At 36.5% G+C, this 26896-nt stretch overlaps 1 protein-coding gene across 5 annotated transcripts in view; it reads right to left on the reverse strand.

Annotated features, from left to right (window-relative positions):
• EML6 (EMAP like 6) overlaps positions 1 to 26896 on the reverse strand; it is a 99496-nt gene that overhangs the window by 11122 nt on the left and 61478 nt on the right. Inside the window, exons 26-40 of one of the 5 annotated variants that reach the window (XM_072409688.1) lie at positions 26155 to 26356; positions 25573 to 25699; positions 23933 to 24040; positions 18531 to 18545; positions 12306 to 12314; positions 10951 to 11029; positions 9835 to 9964; positions 8960 to 9058; positions 6401 to 6421; positions 4274 to 4447; positions 3863 to 4071; positions 3234 to 3391; positions 1768 to 1882; positions 1493 to 1681; positions 1227 to 1399 (exon numbers count right to left, since the gene is read on the reverse strand). In XM_072409688.1, coding sequence (XP_072265789.1) covers positions 1227 to 1399; positions 1493 to 1681; positions 1768 to 1882; positions 3234 to 3391; positions 3863 to 4071; positions 4274 to 4447; positions 6401 to 6421; positions 8960 to 9058; positions 9835 to 9964; positions 10951 to 11029; positions 12306 to 12314; positions 18531 to 18545; positions 23933 to 24040; positions 25573 to 25699; positions 26155 to 26356 — 1808 coding nt within the window. The remainder of the gene's footprint in view (positions 1 to 1226; positions 1400 to 1492; positions 1682 to 1767; positions 1883 to 3233; positions 3392 to 3862; positions 4072 to 4273; positions 4448 to 6400; positions 6422 to 8959; positions 9059 to 9834; positions 9965 to 10950; positions 11030 to 12305; positions 12315 to 18530; positions 18546 to 23932; positions 24041 to 25572; positions 25700 to 26154; positions 26357 to 26896) is intronic. The other 4 variants (XM_072409684.1, XM_072409685.1, XM_072409686.1 and 1 more) reach the window with 4 other exon arrangements.

The raw sequence follows: 26896 nt of genomic DNA on the forward strand, positions 1-26896 counted from the left end.
ATGGGATGCTTAAATGGCCCAAAAGATTGTGTAAAACGAGGCAGGAAAGCTTTAACACTACAAGGATGTAATAGAGCCGTGCCCATCAGCTTAAAATGTGTCCACAGTTGTAGGGTTTTAGAAGCTATTAGGCTATGTACACACATGCAATAATTGTCGTTCCAATGACAAACGACTGCACGATGCAGGAACGAGTGCTATACATACAGCACCATTCAGCTCTATGGAGAGGCGATGGGGAGAACGACAGAGCGGCACCCCACTGCGCTCTCTCTCCCCCTTCACTTCCATTACGAACGCTCAGCATCCATTGTCAGTGGATCCACCAAGATGGTCGTTCGATGGACGACGGGCACTGTACACAAGCAAGATTCTCTTCGGATATCAGCTTTGAGCCGATTATCAGACGAGAACCATTGCATGTGTGTACCTAGCCTTACAGATATGTGTAGGTGTCAGGGAAGCTTCCGTATGGGGAAATAGTACTACAGAGCCTTGCTGTTTACAAATTGCTCAGAATTTCTTCTTCTTCTGAAAGGCTGCCCCAGGTATGTATAGGCAGCTTTAGATGTCTGTATTCAAAGTGGACCTTTTACTACAATGGAAAGTCAACCAACTCTGGCTAGTCCCCTACGTCTTCCAAAATCACCTACTAAAAGCGAGTAAAATACCTACCTGTAACGAGTAAAGTTAGAATTATGTTTATCTCCCCTCAATCTTTTACATTGCACGGGTATGATGTGACCTTTTTCCCAGTTAAAAGTCCAGTGTGCAGATATAGCAAAATCTCCCAAGAGACCTCTCCCCATTGCAAGAGTATCATCTTGACAAATTTCACCTGCTCTAAACTCTAAATGGAAAGATGGTAATATGGTCCTCTTCTAGGGACCCTGGATGTATGAAGGGGTAAAGTAGATATAATTCAAATTTTAACCTTAACTTACACATATGAGATTTGAGAGAGGTTAGGGGGGCAGCCAGTGTAAGCAGACCTTCCATTTGAGTGGAATATCTATTCCTAAGTGGAAAGAAGGTTTACAAATACTTGTTCCACTCCAACAATACAAAATCTGTGATCTCTCTCTGACATCTTTCCCCCAGCTTCATCTGTATGCAGGGCCTTCAGCTTAGTTTAATGTAAAAGAGGAAAAAAGATCCTAACAGAATTTTTTATTTAGAGCCATCCATAACTATTATTTGAGAGTAGAAAACAGAACACTCCACACCTGATATCTTGTATAGCACCCTTGCGGTCTCTCTTTTTGCCCCACATCTTTAGAGAGTTTACAAGCAGGATGACAAATTCTCCATTCTTCATGCCAATGGTGACCATTTCTCCATTGGGACTGTATGCAGCGCAGCATGCGGCATGGCCCAAACTTACTTTGTTCAGCAACTTCTGTAGAAAACAAGTTTCAGACAGAATGATCAATCACTAAGCTATATGTGAGCCTTCTATGCACATTTTAAATGCATGGTATACATAACTCACTTTATCAGCCAGGTCCCATATCCTTGCTGTCCCATCATTGCTTGCAGTGAGAAAGATATCTTTGGAGGGATGTGCTGCCAGACCCCAAATCTCTCCCTCTACATGGCCATTAATGAGGATGTTAGAAGCTGCATTCTTTTCTCCAACTTCAATGATTTCTCCATCTTTGGTTCCCACTAACACTTTCCCCTGTACACAAATATAAAGGGTTTTAGCACAGACACAAGATGCTGAACAACAATCAAGCCCTAGAATTGAATATAGATATGGCTTACCTTCCCTCTACATACAGATCGTACGCAGTCTAGTGACTGTCCAGTTTCCAGCTGGAATGCCCGGCAGCGTTTCATCTCCTGATCCCAAAGCTTGACAGCACCACCTTCCTTTGTACTAAAAAAAAAAAAAAAGGACTATATTATAAACATATCAGATACTTAAGTTAGATGGGAGCTCACGTTTACATGCAAGTCAGATTCTCCTGAATTAGCCTTTTCCCAGCAGCACATACATATATTATCTATCCTCCACCTTACTCCATTTACCCACCAGGGGTACAGAAACTACTTAGTACTTCCAGAAATGGACAAACTACCCTTCCTCCCAAATGGCAACACTGATGAATAATATTTATAGCCCAACATTTTCACATGGGAGTGAGGCAAAGTCCTCAGTCCTGTATAAGCTTTTATTAATGTGCTGTGTCCTTTCTTCTGGGACTGGGAGAAGTGACAGGAGAGAAAGATGGTTGATATTGAGAAGAGGAGCAATAAAGTTAACGTGTTGTCTTCCCCCTTTGGAAAAGCATAGGCTTGATTTACCCTGAGCCTGAAAGTAAAGTTCACCAAATAAAACCAAACAGAAGCTGGAATTTAATTATATGTTTGTTGAATACATAATTGTAGCAGGGAACTGGTCAATTTTTTTTACCAAAAACTTAGAAGTAGCAGGTAAAGTGGTTCAGTAGTGTAATACTGCCATATTAAAGTAAAAAATTTAAAAAATGTAAAAAAAGTAAAAAAGTTATTAGTTTTCATGGGCTATAAAACACTATGCACAGTTGCTGTCTTTGAATGGAAGGATTTTTTTCATCTTCTTAGTTCTTGCGCTCATTTGACAAAAGCAAATGTGGCCTAGGGTGAGAAGGAAAATTCACCCAATAACCTTTTTCCAGTGCACCACTCCAATCTGCCCTAATACAGTAACAATATACAGTGGTACCTCGGTATAAGTCCACTTTGGAATAAGTCCTGTTTGGACACGAAAAATCTTGCTTGGTATACAACCTTTGCTTGGTATACAACTTTTGTGCTAGAACTTGTACAGGCTACCCTTTTTTACCTCTCTCGAGACAAAGCCACGACTGCCCATCAGCGTCAGTATGTCAGTTGCCACCATTCAATGAACAACCTATAACTCTCTGCGAATTACTTAACGTCTCCTCCTCCTCTCGTCTCAGCACTATCCTGGTAGGCACTCAACTCTTCTCAGCAAGGTAAATTTTCATTTATTTAATCTATTTGCTTTTGTATTGATGTACTTTAGTATTAAGCAGTGTTTAAATTATTCTATACAACCCCATCAATGAATATTATGCCAATAAAAATAGGATTTTTTTTTCATGGGAACGGATGAATTATTTTTCTTTTATTTCTTATGGGAAAAATGTGTTTGGTATAAGTCCTGTTTGGTATCCAAGGATCTGGACTATTTATATCACTAAAACTGCAGTACTCATACTTACGGTCTCTCTTTACCACCAGTTACAATCAGTCCATCGCGTAGGGTTGTGTACATTGTGAAGACTGGGCCACTATGGGCTTTGGCCACCAGTCGTATAAGAAAATGGTCTTTCCAGACGAATACATCTCCATTGATGGCACCAGTGAAAGTTAGGCTATTCTGCAGAGACACAAGTACATATATTTGTTGGTTGGCATGTTTCATTGTTTGATATATTTAATATATAATGCTAAAGCTGAATAATAAAGACTTCTAATCAACAGTGAAATCAACCCCAAGGAATCCAATTATGAGTGTTTGTTTTTGTTATTGACTATAGGAATCAGCAGTTCAGCTCATTCAGGCTTGTTACTTCTGCATTGACACCACGGACACTGGCAGCTGTGGGCTGCAATGAACTAAAAGCATGTGAGATACAAATGGAAGATTTGGCTCAGTTAGGGAAGGTAAAGAAATAATTTTTTTTCATTCACAAGCCTTTTTACACACATAGTAACTGGATGTCAAACTTGTTTAGACGGTCATATAAAAGCCATTAGTTGTACATTAAATAAGAAGTAGAATTCTGGCTGCAGTACATAAAAATCCCTTAATTTAATTTCAGATTTAATAATATGTTATCATACTTACAGCACCAAAGGCGACAGAAAGCATGGTCTGCATTTTGGCATTGTCCACAGATCCAACAATCCCCTTCTTATACAGCAACGCGCTCCCCGCCAGTGTCCAGAACTTGATATGTTTTATTCCAACAGATACAAATTGTGTGTCTGAGTCTGGACGGAATTCAGCAACAAATATTCTCTCCATGTGGCCTCCTTTACTGGCTACTTTCGCTCCTGGAAAATATGAAAGAAAATTGTAAGCATGCGATGAGCAAAAAAGGGAAACATAATACAAAATGTTTTTTTTTTATTCATTTATTTGGAGTTCTTTTTAAATCACAAACACCATGTTATAGAATCAACAAAACAAATCATTTTATTTAAAGAGAAATAATTTGCAAAGGATATGTGTGTCTAGCAAAAGATTGTCACTTACCTTCTTGCCACCTCCAAACAGTTATGGTGTGTTCTGGATCCACTCCCACCGACAATAGCAGCTTCCCAGTGGCACTGAAATTAATATATCCTACCCCCTTGGCATGGAAGCACCTCAGAATAGACAGTGTTTGCTTGTTCATGGCATCCCAGATATGAATGGAAGGTGTAGCCCCTGCATAGAAGAAACCCAGAATTATTAACTGCTAGTGAGCAAACTCAGGTGGCTCTCTAGTTATTAATGTTGGGTAATAAGCCAATTCCATATTCTTTATACCTGCCTAAAGGTCTGAAGAGCATTTAGCTTTAAAGTGGATTTATTTGGAAATTGATGTCAGAGCAGTATATTATTATACCTGCTTTATTTTCGGGAATACAGCACACCACAACACACAATCATATTCACCTAAACCGGTTGTAGTGCACCATAATGCAAGAACATTTGTTATATTTTTCCACATTTTACCTAATATGTGTATTGGGACGTACAAAATAAATGTAGGCACATGGCAATACACATATAACCATGGATTGTGGTGACATGATTTAAAACAAGAGTTTTACTGCACATTACCACAAAACAATACTAATCCTTTCATCTATGCTTGTAAAAGCTAATCTTAAAAGTATAAGCTTCAGCAAGTGTTTGGAAAGCAGCTTTCTTGAGCAGTTTTACTTTAGCCCCGGGTGTGTTAAATGCAAGTTAAAATATGCTGGTGGGACCTTTTTTCAATTTTTGTTAAAAGCTTAGCATATGCCTATAGGAGTCTACTGACATAGACAAAAAGACATAAATGGAGATATCTCTCGTTAACAGAGCTTATTTTATATAAATGCAGCTGTACAAAGGTAGCACAGGTACATTGATGATGTGATCTTGACACGGACAGTCACTCATGAATTTTTATGTAAATTCATTACTTCCTTGCAGTCAAATGAGTTTAATATAAATGCAACGACTAATTCAGGTTTCTTTTTCTTGGATGCAGAAATGTATGTACATTTTTTACTGGTGGATGCACAAGGGTATATAATACACTGGTATCTATTAGGACAGCATAGTAAAAGGACATGAAAAGTATAATTTGTGTATTTTTACAATCTGTGGTCACCTTTTGGAAAGTTGAGTAGCAGACAGGGGGGAGGCCTAACATTGACAAGGTTTTTGCTGCTTCAGTAATATGTCCTTATTCTCTACAGGCCTGTGATTAGTGGACTACATAGTCCCATGGCAGCCAGAACACTGCTTCATATATATTATCTGAATGTCTGAATAATATATTATCTGAATTATCTGAAAATACACATTTAACACATTCACACACAACATATGCCTTTAGTTACAATATCCATAAGAGTAGAGCTTTGTTGTATGACTGTAAATTTCTACATACAGATCTTTTGTTACAATGAAGGAACATAGACTGAAATACGGGTCAGATAAAGATACTATACAAATCTAAACTGACATTCTACAAGTTGTGATAACAGGACTTGTGTGGTTTATGAAGGATGACTAAAGTCTAGAGTAACTATGGGCAGCCCATTGAGTTCCAGCTGAGAAGCAGAAACTAGAAGCAGAACTCCACATTGTTTGTTCCTAAACCCTTCCCCTTTTAATAAATCAAATATATTGCCTTTTACCATTTACCCCTCCAGGCTCCTGCGGTGTCCCCAGCTTCCCCTTTGGACCAGGGACTCTTCAGGCAGAAGCATACTTGTGTTATTGTCTTCATTTCCTGTGAGCCCAGCCTGTTAGTTACACACCTTGCTTGCTAGGCTCACACCAATGAGTGTGATTCAGGAGAATTCCCCCCATACAAACCACCACCCCGGAAAAATAAGCTCTTATGACACCACCAGACCAGCTAGAAGTATAAATAGTTGGAGTTCTGCCTTAAAGTCCCAGCAAGCTTTGCCAGCCTATAAAACCCACATTTTCTTAACAGTTGCCCATAGCCAGTCTAGCGATAAAGTTTGAGACATGGGGGACATTGTGCATGGATACTGCCATGCAGAGACTTGAACATGGCAAATGTGTACCTGAGCCCGGCACAACTACAGACAGAATGGATAGACTAAAGAGGACCTGTAACTAGTACTACATGACAGTTATGGTAAGCCTTACCTGAGTGCTCAGCAATTTCACCTGCGTTGTGAGAGCAATGGCAAATGGGGAAGCGTCAGGGATAACCAACAACTTAAATAAGTAGTATATCTAATGCTGAAACAATCTAGGTCAGCATCAGAGACATGCAAACACAAAATGTTTAACGTATGAGAATGACAGGAAAATAGATAGATATAGGACTTTTGTTTATAATATACAGGTATATAACACAGGGCTTAGCAAAGACATTACCGATTTTATACAATAACTGTAACTTGTCCCGGGCATCCCTTTTGTTTCATTGACTTTTAATTTTCAAGTTCTTATTATTAATATAAATGTATGTGCTGCTGAACATTAAACTTGGTATAATAAATGAAATAATAAAAATTGTATTGTTAAATAAATAAAACCAATTAATATTGAAAAAGCCTAATGTATTTGTATAATGCTGAAAGTCAATAAGGAATCATTTTTCTTCCATATAAACCCAGTGTTTTTTTTTTGTAATCCAATGCTAAACAAAAATCAAACATTTAAAATAGAAAATTTATCGTTTATAATGTATCTTCACGAAGTCAGTGCAGTTACATGAGTGATACCATACACTAACTTTGCTTATCTTGCATCAGAAAGGGATGGTGGTGGGAAGGCAGTCGATGGCAGATGATGCAAGAGGTTTTAACAAAGTTAATAATGGATTAGCTCTGAATAATTTTCTGTTACTGTAATCAACTACCTTTCTATTAAAGACGGCACAAACTTTTCCCAGTTACAAAAAAATCATTTATATTTTCACTTTGCTTGTTGATCAAGTAGATAAAGCATTATTTAAAGCTGTGATTTGTGCTTGTTGTCCTCCTTGATGGAGAAGAAGCTGTGCTTGAGGATCTGCAATGCAAGGAACTCCCTGCTTCTGCTTTATTCATTGGGTGGTTCTGTGCTTTCTAGTTTTCTCTGTTGCTTCAAGAATATTCCTGCCCCTGTCAATAAATCACCAGTAATGGAAAGAAACAGTGAGGATAGCTTTGACACTGGGAAGCAAAGCCATGCCTCTACCAAGATAGCTGCCTCCACATGGAGAAATAGCACATAGCAAAGTCCAGGCAATACTGGTGCCTAGTATGGGTTAAGAAGAGACAGAAGAAAGCTAGGTTTTTTAGGCAATATATTGTAAAAGAACAAATTATAGATACACGCCTAAATCAAAATGTGTGACATATTGTTTCATTTGTTCACTCTCATATGTACAAGCAAGGGAAATTTGACCAGTAGGCTAGACAATAAAATCCCTATTATATAAGAAAAGAAAAAAAAGTCTCGTACCCGACGCGTTTCACCTAGCAGTTGCCTCAAGGGATTTGGTAGAGAACGTTGGTTGAAAGGATAGAGTGAGTTAGAATCATCACATGAGGGATGTCACAAAGTAAGTATTTATTATGGTTTCACAGCGTAGCATCTGCGTATAAAGGAGAGTCCCATCTCATGCAGAGCTCGGCAGTCAGACATGCTGCTTGATTGTGTGGCTTCCCCTGTGGAAGCCGCTAGGCGAAGCGTGCTGGGATACGAGATTTTTTTTCTCTTCTTATATAATGGGGATTATATTGTCTATCCTACTGGTCAAATTTTCCATTCTTGTACATATAGGAGTGACCAAATGAAACATGTCCACAATGTCCACCAATGTCACACATTTTGATCTAAGCATGTATCTATATTTTGTTTTTTTTACAATATATTGCCACACAAAAACTCTAGCTTTCTTCTGTCTCTTCTTACCCCTATACGGTATTTAGGGGAGTGGCTCCATATGTACATAGGTTGTCAGATTAGCACTACCTGACAATAATACAGGTGCATAGTCCTTTGTACTACTGGTTGAGTTTTGGTTACTATCAGAGCACATGTTCTCCTAAACATTTTCTATACAAAGATCACATTTGTGAATTGTTGGAGCAAGTTATACAGCTATGATATGGTTAAAAGCTCTCCTTTATAGGGAATCTAACATGAAGGGCAGGTAACATCACTGAATGTAAAAAAACCAAGGCTACCCCTTAAAGTGCAAGTTAAACATGAAAATGTTGTAAACAGGCAGACAGATTTGTAATTTGTAGCGTTGATTTGACACAAATGTGTAACCAAACACTGCATAAACTAATTCTATCCTATCCTATCTATCATTCTATCCAATGCTGCAGAATAAACAAGTATTAAAATCAAGGGAAAAAAAGAAAAGCTCTAGAGGACTATCATAAAAGATTTTCCCATGTCCTAAAATATGCTGCCTAAGTGGAAAATGAAGACCTGTTTATGGGAGGCTAGCTCAGTATTGGTTGATATAACTCACAAACTGGGAAAAGTTCTGCTGCTCCTATACAGAACACAAAAGTGCAAGGCAACCATTTAGCTCTACAACATTATTGGCTGCATTGTTTGTCAGATTGTAGGTTTGGTGGATGCCATTGCAGATGATACGCTTTATTTACATTGGATGTTATGTAAATATTACATTAGCACATTGTAGTAAAACTGCCTGAAATTGACTACACAATACACAATATTCTCATTTCTTACCAATTTGCCCAGTTGCAACAACATTCTTGTATTTTGGATGTTGATTGACCGTCAGACAGAGAATATCATCAGTATGTTCCAAATAGAAGCTTTGACTTCCTGAAGTCAAACAAAACATAAAGTTGTCAGATTACAAATCTGCAGCAGCAGGTCCAACCACACATACAGAGTAAACGTTTGACCCTGTTGACCCTGGGAAAGCTGTAGTTGCAGTGTACATTTTAGTTATAATGAGCTGGATTCATTAAAGCTCTCCAAGGCTGAAGAGAATACACTTTCATCAGTAAAGTTGGGTGATCCAGCAAACCTGGAATGAAATTCTTAAAAGTAATTTGCTACTAGTTAGCAAATGTATTTAATCCTGATTTGCTGGATCACCCAGCTTCACTTATAAAAGTGTATTCTCTCCAGCCTTGGAGACCTTTAATAAATCAGGCCCAATATAGGAGGTTAAAGCGTACCTAAACTCAGAATTTTTACTTTACATAAAAAGGGTGAACAACTCTAGGGTGCTCCTTCCAGCTCCTCGGGCATGCGCAGAAGGAGCCTTTAGGTGAATAGGGATAAAAATTGCCGATCTCACGCATGAGCAATGAGATTGGCAAGTTTTTTTCCAACCTATGTCACCCGACCCAGGTAAAAGCACCCGGAAGAAGAGGCGAAAATGGGGGACCCCGGAGTGCTGGCCCGAAGATGGATGCCGGGACGGCACGGCACCTGATGGAAGAGACCTCTGGATGGATCGGATTGCCCCGTGGGATTGAAGGTAAGTGTATTTTTTGTGTTTTGGGATATTTTGAGTTAAGTTCCTCTTTAAATCATTATAAACAATATTTTGTGATAACATGCAGAAGATTGTATTTTGTATTGTTTACCTGCAGAAATGTTCTGTACAATGCCAGCAGCAGCTGTGTGATAGATAATATCAGCACCATCACTGAGGTAATGGAGGTTATTACGACAATCAAAACCTCTGTAGCCAAACACATGCTCTAGAGAGAGCTCCTGCAACACAAACAAATCAGACATTTACAGAGTGTAACGTAAAATATAGAATATAGAAGGTAAATATAATTAACAAATGTTGTGTATCAAATAGGTGTTTATTACATTTATTCATTTTTTTTCCCATCCCATAGGATTGTTGGAGTTGGTCTCCCCTTTTACACTTTTGCGGGAACATTTTTTATGGGATTTTGTGTGCCAATGGAAATTTGTACCAATTCAGCCAAAAGTGCATTTGTTAGGTTAGAGTTTGGCAGATAAGAGCTGGGTCATGCAGGTGATTAACAAAATGTTCAATATTGTTAAGGTGAAGTCTCTGCGCAGGTCTCCCAAGTGACTCTACACCAAACTTACCAAACCATATCCTTTGTGTACTGTGACACATTCTTCCTGGATTTGAAGAGCCTTTTCCAAACTGTAACTACAGGGTTGGAAGTGCACAATTGTCTCAAATATCTCTGTATGTTGTAGCATTAACAATACCCTTCACTGGAAACAATTTGGAGAAAAGTTGATAATTTTGCCCAAATAGTGAAGGTGTGATAGACTGGTGTCCACAAACCTCTGACCATATAGTATAGTAACAATCAATATTTTGGTAATTTACATAACCAAAGGGGACTTTAAACTATGCAATATATTTATTAGATTGAAATGTTAGATTTTATAAAATATAAATATTGAAAACTAGTGCATTCCTGTTCAATGTTTGTGCACTTATTGTCCAGTGTCCAGTCCATTAAAGGAAGATACAAAGAAGCAGACAAAAGGCAAACATTTGAATCTGGTAATGTAACCGAGTTAGCAACTGGATGGGTATGTTTTTTTTCCCCAATTTTAATTCCATGTGTTTTATCTATTTTAGGGGTTTGTTATAATTCAGATCAGAAAAGTTATGTTCAATGGCACTCACTAAAGGTAAAAAAGTCAGGCTATAATAAACCCCCTTTTAAAAATACAACATACTTGCATTGATACAAACATACCTCAACCACTTTCTTTTTCTTATTAATGTTATTCTTCTGTAGCTTTTCAGGCTGAGGAGCTGCTCTGCTAACCGATGGTCTAAAAATATATAAATGGACAAGCAATCAGACAAACTGTGGCAAAAAATTTAACATTCACGTACATTGTTTTGTTCAATGTTGTGAAATATGAGACTTTAAAACATTGTCCAAACTCAAAGGACCTGATTTAATAAAGCTCTCCAAGGTTGAAGAGAATACATCTTCATCATTGAAGCTGGGTGATCCAGCAAACCTGGACCTAGCAGATAGCAAATGACTTTAATGAAATCCATTCTAGGTTTGCTGGATCACCCAGCTTCACTGATGAAAGTGTATCCTCTCCAGTCTTGAAGAGTTTTAATAAATCAGGCCCAATGCAAAAAAATTATTGTAACCTTAAGCTAATTTACTAAAGAAATTGAGAATCTTGGAAACACAGAATGTGTGTGAATATTTACTTCAATTGTCCAATCATGTGAAAAGCAAAATCTGTTTACTTATGTTACCTGCACATAACTGGAAAATTGAAGTATTTGTGCAATTTCTTGTGTAAAAATGTTCAACTCGTTAAGCAAATTAGCCCATATGCAGTTACTCAAGCATAAAACAAACACATTAGCCCTAATATTTACTCTTTTGCTTTCAACCCCGAAATGTTATTCTTCTATTTATTATTTTTCCATTATTTTAACGAATATTAATTAACCTTTTATATTTTTATTGGTTTGGTTAGTAAGTTTTGTTTTTCGTGTTCCTCAAAAAAATAGGAAAATAGGAAAAACAATCCTTTAGTTTATTTGTTAAAAGCTCATCAATGCTTTGCACCAGAAGTGCAATTTTAATTTTAGTATTGTTAGAAACAAGAAAACTTATAGAATAAATGTAATTTTCATCAATGCAAATGCTAATTGTTGAAATCTAACACTGATCAAATTAAAAATACAAATATTTTCATTTTATTATATCTTTTAAATTAAATAAAAAATAAACTCATGTCTTTATTACCAAAGGAAGGCTTTGTGTTTTTCAGTAATCACAAAGTATTTTCACTAATCACAAAGGCATTACGGAATAATCAGTCCCATAGTAAAAATGACTGAGGTCTATAAGGTATATGCGGGTGCAAGAACTGAACCAGTTAACATTCACTGGAATATAACTATAGGAATGTGAATTTATAAGGCCAATGTGGAGGGGCCAATGTGTTCCCCTAAATAAAAACAATTTTTTTTTAACAATTTTACTTAAGGAACTGAAAAAGCTAACTAATTTTAAGCAATGAATAGGTAAACTTCAATGTGAATGATGGCAATTATCACAATATACAACATTACCTTGATCCCCTTGTAAGCAGCAAATAAAACCAAGTGAAAAACTTAGTAACTGTTTGCTGAGGACACCTGAGCATGCGTTTCATGCACAAGCGAGGGTCAAATGAGCTTTGATTTGCTGTACAAATCAAATGAACGCATGCCAGCAACTTTCAGACACGTTAGTGCATTTGGTCTGAGAGGAAGGGAGAACTCACACTAGTCAATATGAATCATGATACTCATCACAGGTCATCTGCTAAAAGCCCAGAGGTACTGGCGAACATCAAACCGATGGGGCCTATTTACTAGGCTTTAATAATTAGTGTAACATAACAGTTACAAAAAAACTACTAATGTACTAATAGTAGATATAAATTCTATTTTTGATTACCGTATACAGCTATCATGAGAATGCATGCAAAAATTATATTACCTATGAAGCAAAACAAATATTGATAGGTCAGTCCACACAAATCTGATATTTTATTATTAGTAGATACCAGAGGATTAAATACATACTGGCTTGTTATATCGACAGTGAACTTCAGTGTTGAGATATCACCAGCTAAGCTCTATAGTCTGCTCCTTCGCAAGTAACATTACAAGGTCTTCCTTTTCCCTCATTTGTCATAAATTATCCCACCAAATAAATCTGGAACAGCAGAAGGAAGACTCGGTGGTGATGGATAGGTAATATCTTTCTGCTGAAGCCCTAATACATATTACATGCCAGTGAGTGATCCAAATCCTCAGTCCCTACTAATAACTGAAATACCAGAGGTTGAGTTGGATTGACCTTTTTAACTGTCATTTAACTGTCATAATCTTATATCTGGAGCACATAACCTTTAAAGGTCTGATAATAAAAATTGCTGATGTAAAATTCTAAGACATTTATTCAAAAATATGATAGCATCAAGACAGAGTTCCAGAAACAGGTATGCTTTTTGAGCAGAACACTGTACTTTGTTACAGCAGAAATGATGTACAGGCATTTTATTCTGCATAATACTAATATAAATACATTATACATGTCAGCAGGCTCTGGAGTACAGAAACCTACACTTCAGTCAATAACCCATTATTTAAGCTATCATATTGTTATAAAAATATTCTTGAGCTTGATGGTTAAGGCTTAGTATATAGGCCCCAATAAGCAAGCGTTTTTTAGAGAATGAACCAGGGACACAGGAAAGCACTACGGATGTTCTGGGAACAAAGGGGGGCTCTAGCTGCAGATACTATTTCAACTACGTTTTTAGCAGAGCGTTATTCTATCAGTAATAAGACATAATAAGGCGTTCTTTATTGTTTCATGGAATCTGCAACCTACAAAATATACTGTGTGCATTAATACAATCTCTACTTAAACAACTAGGCATTATTCAGTATAAATCACATGTTAGATTTTTCAAAATTAGATTTTCCCTGGGATGATGCCAGGTAGGATATGATCCTACACATGGTCTTCGATACAGTCTGTTGTCCCCATGAAGAGATCCTTATCCCAACCTATGAGTAAACATGATGGGCTTCCTTGGTCTAGCCAAAATGTTTGCATCACTAACTATCCCTAGTAAAAGTCTACTACAATAAAAAAGATAAAGCATTGCTCTCTCTAACCAAGCTTTTTTTGGCCAATGATAGCACTAGCTTAGCCGAACATCAAGTTCAGCCCTTGAAAGTAAGATGGCTCAGAGCCTTTGCAGCACTAGGTCCCAGGTTCAAATCTCGGCCAGGACGTTATCTGCATGGAGTTTGCAAGTTCTCCCCGTGTTTACGTGGGTTTCCTCCGGGTACTCCGGTTTCCTCCCGCATTCCAAAAACATGCAGTCAGGTTTATTGGCTTCCCCTTAAAGTTGACATTAGACTGTATTAAAGAAATTTGGCTTTGGTAGGGACATTAGATTCCCCTTTGAGGGACAGCTAGTGACATAGACTTTGTAAAGTGCTGCATAATATGTCAGCGCTATATAAATAGTGTGTAATATTAATTGAGGTAACATCCCAGACACTATTAAAGACCATGTAGATAGATGCATAGATAGAAACAATACTAGCCAAACATCTCAAACCCTTCTGGATAGGGTAATTATTTTCTGTTCCAATTTCTATACTCCCAAGTTTCATTTTACGTTTCATTAAAAATTGGAAACAAAATTTAAATATATGATTAAAAAAACACAAATTGTTACACCCTATCTTCACAAATGGTAGATCCAAAGACATAGGAAAACTCAATTTGTAGAAAATTGCTCCACATAACATTTCTCTACTGTACTCTGTCAGCAACATTATACTAAAGAATCAAAAGGAAAGCCTGAGCTGGGCAAGTTCAAGATTTGAATTTCCCTCTAGATATACCTTATGTTTTGTCCAGCTTTTATTTAAGGTACCTATGTATTTTAATCATTTGTTCAATGTACTTAATATACTCTGCAACTGATAATTATACACAATAACATGGAAAATCTGTCCACATGACAAAATTGGTTGCTAGGTTTGAGAAAAAAAACCCCACAAGCTCAGCTCACACTACTCAAATAAGTATATTTAGGTTTGTGTTGGTTTACAGTTGTGATCCATTTAGTTCGTATCAGAGCAAATTGTTTGTTAAATAAAACAAATAAGCATAAAAATGTATATGTTTATCATATAAATTTGCAAATAACTGAGCAATACCTTTTGTAACAAAATTTATTTTACTTGCTATAGAATCACCATGCAATTTATACTATGAAAAGTTCTGTCCCTCTGAAAGGATCAATAAAAGCATTTTTAGCAAGCTTTCCATCCGAAGCTAGTTCTCACCTCTGCTAGTGTGAGTTCTCCCTAAGGAGCGTTTCATGTCTGATAAACCCTAATGGAGAAGTAGTTCTGTCTTACCATTAGACAAATACTAGGTGCAAAACCAAGCTCCAGTGGTGAGTGACACCATGTTAAGAACATCACTTATGATAATTGAATATGTAATGATATGATATAAATCAGCCTTTCTTTTCCATGAAAACTAATGATACCTTTGGGGGTTGTTGAGGGTTCTTTGACTAACCACTAATGGCTACAATGTCTAGGCCCTGGTCCCATACGCCATAAATAGAAATTGGGCCATTATTCCACTGAACATCAATAAAAGGTAAAGCAATCTTAACTAATTACTAATGTAAAGGATGTTCTGTCCCCTACTATCCAGCAATCAAAGAAATCCAATGTCCCACTGAAAAGTCCTTCTTCATTGACCATCATTGTGGAGGACAGTTTTTTAGTGACCACTAAGGAGTAGCCTTCTCCACTGACCATGATTCATTACAATTCTGACTGTTTGCTTTTCTTTTGCAATGATTAAGATTATACGAGGGGTCTTCAAAACGTTTCCGCACTTTTATATTTTAGTTGGAAAGGTGAGGACGGGAGGAGTAGTAATGGGTCATGTCTGGGAGTTAATGTTTCTAGCAAGGGTAACATAAGTAATGAAAATTGCAGGTATTTTCATATCTCTCGTAAAAAAAACTTTGCTGTTTAGTTCTGTATAGAGTCAGAATGGTTTAGATACTCCTAGAATGGGACATAACCACCCGTAAAAAAATATCGTCCAATGGGGAGTCTATTCCACAGACAACTGTTTAAAAGTGAAACTCCCCAAACATTAGGGATTTCCTTTAACTTGGTGTTGTGGTTCTAGTACAGGAAGTAAAGAAAAATATACTAAACAGTACACACAGAAAAAAATAAACTGATAGGGGGGTTCACCCTAAATTTGGTTTGGTTATAAATCCACCAATGGTATTTAGCTACACATGGAACCTAGTAAACTAAGTCTGCTCCTAGCATTTTATACGAAGGACATTTCAACATTAAGATCTTCACCCTATATAAAATCCCCATTTCTGTTCCTGCCAACATGGGATCTTTGCATGCCCCTTAACATTTTGTTATACCTAAAATATTATAGAATGAAAAAGGCAAAGTAGAGATGTATAAGATGTTGTTGGACAAGGTAACTTTCCAAAGTCACATCTGTATTACATTATTAGGCATTATTTTCTTTCTACACATTGTACAACAGAAAACTTCCTAGACTGCAATTTGGTTTATAAAGGGCTAAGCTACAATTTTCCCCTGTGGTGGGTATTTGTGGAAGCACATTGTGTCATATATATATATATATATATATATATGACACAGATATAAATATCTGTGCAGAGATGTGTCATATATACCCATGTAAACAGGACCAGAAGTGTAAAAAAGCTGAAATGTAAACATATGCAGAATAGAGAATATTTAAAATAGCAATTACATCTAAAAACCCCACCAAAAATAACTATTTTTCTTTCACTCATTATGAAAAATAGCTGTGCACATCCTGGTATGCACCAAATGTCTTTTAAATAAGCTGTATATCTGTAGAATGAGAGGTACTGCTGCGTCTGACTTCTAGTCTCAAAAAATTTGAAATTATATTTTGGAAGTGGTGACACTACTACCCAGATCAGCCATCTCCTTGATGTTGACACGAGGAAGCAAAGCTCTCTCTTTACTATATGAGAATGGATTAGCTGTAGAGAGCCCATATAGTTATTCTTTAATGTGTACTTAGTGTAATGGTATCAGACACTGAATATTTTGGGATATCATGTAAAAGATAAACCAGGGAGACACAAAGGTGGTGGGTGGGCAAGAAAAGCAGAGGGCCGCAGCTCCAGGGCAGAGGGTGACAGCAAAAGAGGAGTCTCTAGAGCAAAACTAGCATGGGCCATAGCAAAGCAAGACAAGCAGGCTATCTGAATCCAGGGAGATGCAAAAGCTGCATATACAGGGACTGTCTAAAGGTGGTTGGCGGCAGTGTAAGGCTGAGTCGATCGCAAGACTGTCTGAAGTTGTTAGTCATTTGATGGCTACAAATAGAAGTAAATTTGACAGAAATTGAAGAAGGTGGTTGGCAGCTTTAGATGATTTTACATTCCCGATTTTTCCCAAGCTTCTCCTGAGCTACTACATATATTTTCATTCCAAAATATGTCATCTGTAATAAAGATGTGACTGTCTTTAATAAAGATATGTCTTTGTGGCCGATCACTGAACTTGAGTTTGATATGCTTAGGCTAGATCACTGTCAGACAGTATTTTTAATGTGCTACAGGACAGGTGTTGAGAGCAGCTATATAGGTTTACTGACTTGCATAACCTCTAGGATATCTACAATTAATTTTCCACTCAATACAGGAAATACTTAGTAAAAAGTCTATATAGATTTACAAAAAATGATACAGCAAAAAATAAAATTACATTACTTTTTTATTCTGCAGCCATGTGAGTTTCTACGAAGGCCAACACATTCTAATGTTGCCTCTCTGTAACAAACGTGGGGGAGTCCTTTACATTATTTACGTATAGATGGCCCTCAGATATGTCTTTCCCTGATACTGTGGTTGACTCATTCTCCCAATAATACTTTATGACTGATCATGTGATAATAGTAGGAAGAGTCGCCCACTTAGAATTCAGATTTCAGTTTAGGAAGTTATTGCAATTCATGCATCAGATGTAATTGAACTGCTCCAATGGAATTACTTGAAAAAGTTTGACAAACTTTGCAAAATCTTTGCAAGGAAAATAACCAATGTAATTTATTTTCTCAAAAATGGCATCTACAGCTTAACAGTAAAGTCATGTACTGCGGCCACTTTGAAATTACTCTGAACTGAAATTTAATGGCTACAATTGGTTTTTTACCAATTTTCCAGTAAAAACAAATTAATTAAAACAAAAAAATTTAGTTTAATAAAGAACCATCAATAGTTTAGTTGAATTAGAGTCCAAATGAAGTGGAACTGATAGGAAACGGCAGCTTTTTGAGATTTAGCCAACTATAATGTTAATGTTAACAAATTCTCCCCACTCACAAGTTCTTCCCCAAACCTAATACCTAATAGTATTAGTTTAAGAGCCTGATAATAAATGTAGACGCATGAAATGCAATAAGTTTTACTGGGAAACACATTTTTGGGGTCTCCATTTGGAGACCTTGAATTAAAGGATGTAAAAAGGCTGAACACATCTACTTTCACTAATACAAATGTACATATGTAAAGTTCTACCCCAATATTACAATACCAGAAGTGAACAACTGATGGCCTGCATATGACAAAATCAACGGCCTAATAATGTTGATGCATGACTGGTCAGAACATTTCTAATGTAAATGTGTGGATATAACAATGCATTTTGTGTGTTTATACTTACTTGACAATGCCCTGCCTCCAAAGGAAAGCAGATTAAAACACAATACAAATATTAACCGTTTCTTCCTCATATTTAGATTTTACAGTATTGACGCACACTAATCTAATCATACAAAAGAAAGCTAAACAGGAGAGCAGCTAGCTTACTGCTAGTTGTTATATTAGGAATGTACAGAATATTATAGAGATCCCATTATCAATGCCAACCAAACAAATATCAGCTTTCATTATGGTTTCTGATTAGACTTTTATGGATAAGTACATTACCTGCCTTATTAAATATATATATTTGAGTTTATTTAACAAGGCAATGCAAAAAGTAGACAAAACTTTAGGCAACCCTTAGCAACCAATTATCCTTTACTATACATCATTTAAAATGATGGAAGATGAAGTGACTGGCTGCTATGGGTAACTGCTATTAGCCATATCAATTACAGATTTAATGAATTCAGTATCAAATCTAACAAAGAACATGGCAATTAACATTTCACTTACATATTCTTCATTTTGTTTTTTTTATCTCCTGTGTAGCTTTTATTGTTGGCATTCAACCATTTCATAAACCTGAAGCAATCATCATTTCCTTGTATCTGCATAACATGTTCGCTGCTTGAGTTACCAAAAATTCCTTTGATAATAAAATTAAGCTCAATGTTTTATTCTCAACATGCATGAAGCTTGGGAGGATGAGTGAGACACCAGACTTATAAGCTGGGAGTTTAGTGTACACTCATCCCCAGTCTATGGGTAGAGATGTTGGTCCAAGGACAGTGCGATGAGCTTGCAGAGCTTTCAGAGTCGGGGCAGGGTGTGTATAACCATAGCATATTTCTTGCATATCCAGAGTTGCAAGCATTGGGTTTGTTGTGGCCTGCTTACACTCTCAATTTCAATAAGACCAGATTTATTCTAATTATTTTTATACAATATTTAGATACCATTTTAAAAACATGGGCTATGTTTACTTATAGAATGGGACTAATGGTATGTAATTCGTATCCAGAGAGTCTATGGACAAACTATTGCTAAATTATTATTTGTTAGGTGGGGTGTCATGAGAAGGAACAAAATGCTATGTTTATTGGGTCTTCATCTTATTACAGTTTGTCTCTTTAAAGGCTTCAGTACCATGTTAGTATTAGATTATAGTTCTATTAACTAATTTTTATTAGGTAAAAGATAGTACAAGTACACTGATATAGAATTAGCTCTCTAGTACATACTAATATGAAAATGCCCATTTTTTAAATCCTTGTGCCAGTACATAACCATTACTAGAACCAGAAAAACAGTAAACTGTTTTGTGGTACAGAGGACAATGCAGTACCAAATACTATCCAGTCCAAAATAATCTCTTACATGGACTACACATATGGAATTACATGAGAGGCATATATCTATTACCTTGCACTATTTCACTGAAATTGTCCAGTAATTAAACTAGCCTTCTGGCAATGAAAAAAAAGGTACATAATGAGGCTATTTGGTTAAAGAAAACGATGGCTTAGTTATGTAGAACTGCATAGGATACTGTTTTTAGAGCACCTACTAAACTATTTACTCAACTGGTAAAAAGTTGAATTGCATATAGCAAGTCCAACATCAATCAGTCTAAAGCCTGATAGAGCTTCTAAACCAGCAGCATTCCTTGATAAAAGTCACAATATATGTGTGTAATTTACTTCATGTGCTTTGAGGTGCCATTAAAGTAGAAAAAAACACCACTTCAACACTCTGAACAGCCCTTCTATGGCCCACAATGCCAGTATCATGAGCTGTGTATATAAGAAAAATGAAATAAAGCAATGATACTGACACTAAGGGTCATACAAGGCATGTTTATAATTCAAATGGAGTAACAGAGAAACTATCAAACTTTCACAACCCTGACCGTGAAAAACTATGAACAGTGGGTCCGGTGAGTGACAATTATTTATTTTGGAAGTGGAAATTGTGTTTTTTTTTCTGCTTCCATGGCACCTCTCCAAGACATGAAGTACTCACCTATATTGGAATTGTCGAAATGGATGTTATTGTGGCACTGATTTAGAGGCCTCATAAAATACCCTTTTCTACAAGCTGCTGTTTCCAATACCCTACCTTAACAGAAACTGATTAAATCCAGTTAAATATATAGTTGAATTATCTGCATATTTTACCGTCACTTCTAAGTACTGTAAGGTCTAGGTGAAAGCTCAATTAATAAAAAGGTTTTGTTCTGTAATCTTTTACAGCAATGTAGGTCTTGTGTAAGTAAAATGCATCTTTTATACATCTTTTTATATCTTTTATCTTTTATACAGCCAGCTTTACAATGAGAATTTTGGCCCCGTGGCACTTAAGAAGCTGGAGTCAAAGCATTATAAAAGATCAGTATCTTCAATCTAAATCTGTCTGCACATGAAGCGTGAGCATCTGAAACAGAAATGACATAATGGTTGAGAGTTGATGTATTTGTTGGCACTTACTTTTTGTGTAAATATCTTATTAATGGAAATTCTGCTCTAGGGTCTACTAAAAAAAGTCAGTGAAATAAAAGCTTTTTGTTTCTTCAAAATAAAACAATGACACTGCCTTAGGGAACGTCCATCTCTATTGTAAATCATGGTTTATGTCAGTTTCAATGGGCTAAGTTACTGGTCAACTTTTTAATTAAGTTTTTGGGGAAAATCTATATTGGTGATAAATTGATTTACTATATATATTTATTGCATCCTTATTGAAATATGGTACAAAAAGAATGAAAATACATGCCCAAACATTAAAAAATATACAATATAATTATTATCAATATTTCCTATGAGAAAAATCATTATTTTTGTTCTGCTTTTACAAACAGTATTTCCAATAACACATATACAGTACTAGCACACATTTCTACCATAAGAAATATAGCACTGCTTGTTTTCGTAAACTCTCCATGATTGGTGGTTTGTAAATTCATGATTCTACATTTTTTAACTTTTAAAAATATATTTAGTATTTTAAACAAAGTTCATTTGATGTTAAAGGTTTGATACTGAAACATGGCAACTAAATAAACTCAGCGTTCAAGAACAGAGTCCTATTTGGTCTGGTTGAAGTATACATTTACAGGTTTCCATAGTGCTTACATGCTGACATTACTCACAGATGAATGCTGGGCACAGAATACATCATATGTCTAAAGGAAGCATACCTCTCAAAGAGTAAATAGGCTGAGAGTTATCGAGTAGACAAGTAACAGTTTTAACATTCTGGTAATTCAACAGGAAAATGTTTGGATAGATGTCTCAGATGTCTGTATGCGCATAAGTAAATAGTACAAGTAATAAATACTATTTCAGTTTCCCCCATTCTAGTAAATTTATAGCCCTTGTCAATAGACTTTGGATTAGCGTTGATGGAATCAGCTTGCCATTATTTTGAGATGATTCTGAGATCATTCGGAATTCAGAAAAGGACAGATCCAGCTGACCTGCTTCTAACAAATTTTGACTTTTCACAGATTTGTATGGAGATGCAAAACCTGCTTCAGGCGAACCAATACCCATCAACATAAGTCTTTACATAGATGAAGTTTTAACATAACTCTATACTGACAATTCTGCTCATTGAACTCCAAAGGTGAAGATTTGTTTAGGTAAATTAGGAATCTAGAAGTATTTATCTTGCCTAAAAATTACCTTTCTTTCCTAAATTCCAAACTAACCCTACTTCTGTCTGTACTCTCAGAAGATTGGTGATGCCACTGATGCACTGCTGAATGCAGTAAGGAAGCAAATGCTTTCCTCTTTGCCACTTGTCCCACCACTTTTAGGCAGAGACACAGTGCAGAACATGGCATGGTAGGTCATAAGTTTAGTCTATGGACAACACTGGCGGTTAGTATTTTACTTTCTGTATGATTTTGGGCACAGTTTCCAGAGTTCAGTTCCTCTTTAAAACTGATATAGAGCGTGCTGAAATATTTGCTTTCCTGCAGAAACTGGTACAAAACTGGTATTTCAGACTTCCTCTGGCGGAGTCCTTGGCTGGCTGGCACAGCCTCAAGTCAGCATTTAATATTTAGTTTGTGTAAAGTAACATGAGTGGCACATAAAAAAGTTCAGAACAGTTTTCTGTTGGAAAGGAAAGCGTTTTACCACCATGAACACTTGTACCAGGACACAGACTCTACCAAAGTACCTAATCCAAAGGGTTCTTTAAAGCTTACCCAGCTTTAAAGCTTACCAAAAACTCTACCACTCTACTCTACCTACCAAACTCTACTCTCTACTCTCTACTCGACTCTACCAAAGTACCTAAGCCAAAGGGTTCTTTAAAGCTTACCCAGCTTTAAAGCTTACCAAAGCTTACCAAGCTTTAAAGCTTATCTGCTGAAGGTCCCTTCCCTAAACTTAATCCCAAAAGGTTTGTAGCTGCATATACATAGATTTACAAATAAAAAATGAGTTTTTATTAATCATCCCCCAGAGGAGCCAGCCCACATCAGAGGTGATTGTCTGACTTATGCCTCCTTAACAGACCTAGATCTTGGCCCTGATTAGTGAAGGAGTACATTATTTTTACTTTTATGAATTATCTATCTATCTATCTATCTATCTATCTATCTATCTATCTATCTATCTAACAGAAAACCCACTTATTGTAGATCTGATAAAGCTCTGCTGACAATCACCCAATCATATTTAGGCAATAAATACTCTTTTTTCACATTTTACCCTGTGAACGACCAGGTCTTTGAAAAGTGAGTTTCTACTTTGTTGTACCTTTGTTTTACTTAGATAAGCATAAATTCACTTTAAAAGGGAACATTCTCAACTCATTTACCCCTATGTAAGGGCAATGCATTTACCATGTAAAGTTTGAAGCTTGCCTACATTACATACCTCCTTTTGTCAAACACTAAATCAACTGACAACTAAAATTCTGTCAGGGACTAGAAAAAAACATCTAACACATTTTGAAAAACATTTATCCGTGCATCTATAAAACTGAATTTGCGTGTGTTAGCTTTTTATTCATTTGATTAAAGATCCCTTTACACAATCTGCGCTAAAGTTACCTTTTCTGGAATATGTTCAGTACTACACAACCAAAAACTTTTGCTAGCCTTTAGTGAAGTAATAGCTATCCAGAGATCTTTGCCCTCTCAAACATAACAATTCAGATATCTGGGTAAGTACAATAACTTAATGCACAATTCCATACTTGGTGCATAGGAAAGCCACAAGATAACAACATGGAGAAAGGAAGAGTTGGTGGTTAGTTTAGGGGGTGGTGAATATGCATGTACTGGTGAAATGCAACATCTCGCAGTTATATTGCATTCTAGAGTTTAAAGCTTTTGCATCTTTCTGGATGCCACGTGCAAGGAAGCACATGATTCACAGATGTGAATCCATGCAAAATACTTACCTTCTCAGAAATTGCATGATCATAGAGATTAGAGATGAGCAGGGGTCAAAATACTCGCAAACACCAAAATTATCACCTGATTTTGGCAGGTTACATTGGTATCTGAACCTATTGCCCATAGAAAGGACAGAAAAAGAACGGGGAGGAAGACAGAAAAAGAGAAAAGAAGACAAGATATAGAGGGAGACAGAAGAAAGGAGTACAAAACTTTTCTTCTGTGATTGCTCTTTTACTGACATAACAAGAGTGATACTTGCACTGATTAAAATACTTTCTGCTAATACGAGGAGAATGGAGAAACTATGGAAGGTCATTAACAGTCCAATGCGGGCAATGGATGGAATATTCTTTTAGCCAATTCAAATGAATAACTTTCATCCACTGATATTTGGTTGTACTAAAGTAGTCTGTATACATAAGAAGGAGGCAGCTATGACATAGCAAGTATAGAAGAGCTTCACAAATTTCCATGCTCATCTTGGTAAGCATGCAGCTGAATTCTATGGGAATAAGAGATGGGGCAGTAGGGTGAGCTAGAAATGATAGCTCCAGAGATAGAATATGTATGCAGAGGGATATCTAAGAGTTTCAAAGCTATACCTCTCCAGGTATACTGTACCTTAAGGGTCATGAAGTCTCCCATTCTCTGCCACTTAGAGTGCACATACATTAATAATAAGAAACCAATTACTATTTTTTTTTTCACCTACTTTTCTGAAAATCAGGATAAGCCACCCATTAGAGATCCCTGCTGAAGTTTCACTTGTTCACTCATATGTATTTTATTGCTTGAAATTTTTTACTATTGTACTGGCCAAAAAACAAAACCATCTATAGCCAGCATAGGTCTGTATGAACTGCTTCCTACATGATAAAAGCTAGCATGAAATGTTCAATGGGTGGTTTTTGAATGATCATGAACTGTACTCCCTCCATTCAGCTGACAGTTCTAAATCTTATATCTGGTCTGACATAAGCAAAATTCTCAGCTCATCTAAATCCTAGGTGTCATTTACTGATGTCCGATTATTGATGAGGTTTATGGGTATGTTAATAAAATGTGCCAGTCTGTTATTGCAAAAACCTGTATCTTCCGCAATGTAGTTAATCTGTTTTGTATGTAACCATTTTAGCTACAAACTGAATAACTTCAGTGATTTAAGCTATAGTAAATTCAGAATATTCAAATTAATTTTTATTAAGTTACAAGTCACTTGTGTTTTAGGCATCTGGGAAAGACTATTGAATCATGTTGAAATTGAAGTATCTCAAAACTTTTTTTTCTTAAAAGATAATTCCACCAAGCATTAAAAGTGTTGAGCATAAATAGGTGGATTTCAGTGCTGAGACTGGTCAGCTAGAAGTCCAACACCATCCTCTTAACCACTATCAAGGTCCCAGTGGACCTACCGATAGGGTTGGTTTGACTTTATAATTTTGCTCCAATTAGAAACAAAAATGTCACTGGATGAAAATATTTATTCCTATTTATAGTGGATATTCAAGTTGGAAAACTGTTGTGTTTATTATATCACCAAAATCTACCCATTCTGAGGTGGAACCGAATTATCTTTTAAGAGGGCTACTTGCATGTGATACAGAAATCACCCACACATTCTTGTATCAGCACTGGAATGTACCTTTCCTCCACGGAAGCTTCTTTTATCTGATGATGGGGCTTTGTTCCCTCCATCTCTCGGATACTAACAGCATAAATTTTAGTGGTATAATCAATAGCTTTCTCTCTCGCCACATCACTGTCATAACCTGTGTAGAAAAATGAAAAAAAGTTCTCATTATAAATCCAATATATACATAGCTAATTAATTGAGGCAAAAAAGCACAAAAAGAATAATTCATCAATAAATAGGAATATATTGATTAATACAATCAATATATTCTCCATTAGTATGCCAAAAATACAAATGGGATTCTAAGTCTGCATAGTAAGGCATCCTGTGTTTTAGGTATCTTTACATGCTATCAGTGCAGGCACCTCTGCAGTTTACAGTAGATCATGATTCCATAGTGGTCTTTTGTTACGCTGGACTATCAGGACAGCAACTTACATTAAATTTTTTAATGTACTTTGTAAAGTCCATAATATGTGTTGTGGTGCTACCTAATATAATATATGACCTGGCATATTCCTTGGAAGGATCAATAAACCCTATGGGAACAGAGAGTTTGCTGGTGCAGTTATTAGCATTGCTTGTTCCTACCTCCATCCTCTTCAGCATCAGTATCTGACTCTTCACTGTCCACAGGTTTGCTCTCTAGATTACCAAAAGCCTCTCGTGTCCAGATCATCAATGCTGTGTCTGCGCCCCCCACAGTCAACAGGGTGGAATCATCATACAACCATCTGACATTGGTTACATGTGCACTGTGGCCGACATATTTTTTGAATCTTGCATCCCGACCCTGAATATTTAGAAGAACAACTTTATTTAAGAAGTTATACAAGTGGAAGATTTATTTTGTAAGTTGTTGCTGGTCAGGCATTTAATGACTACAGGCATCCTGCTGGTGACTTGTTATTCAGTAGGTCAGTTATCAACGAATCAAGATGTACAGTACCATTTTAATGAGGACTATTAGAATAGAACAGAAAAAAAAGATACTCCACATTTATAAAGTACAGCAATGTGCTTTAAAAATGTGATTAGTGCTTTGCTGGCTTGGGGACTCCAAGACTCGGGGACTCTATGACCTACTCTTCTCTAACCATGGAGCTTTCTCTGCTTTTACAGCCAACATTTAATGAATAAGCTATGTAACCTAGTATATAGTATACTGGAATGCAAGTAGCAATGTACTCTCCTAGTTATAAATCAGCCTCATGGTGGCTTATCAGAAATCGTCCCTTACTAACCCGACAGCTTCAAATTGCTGAAACCTAGTAAGAGTCACCAGCTTCACATACCACTGTTCACTACACTATTTTATTGAAAAAAGTCAGCT

This window comes from Pyxicephalus adspersus, chromosome 4 (assembly GCF_032062135.1).
Source record: "Pyxicephalus adspersus chromosome 4, UCB_Pads_2.0, whole genome shotgun sequence".
In the NCBI taxonomy this organism is placed as follows: domain Eukaryota; kingdom Metazoa; phylum Chordata; class Amphibia; order Anura; family Pyxicephalidae; genus Pyxicephalus; species Pyxicephalus adspersus.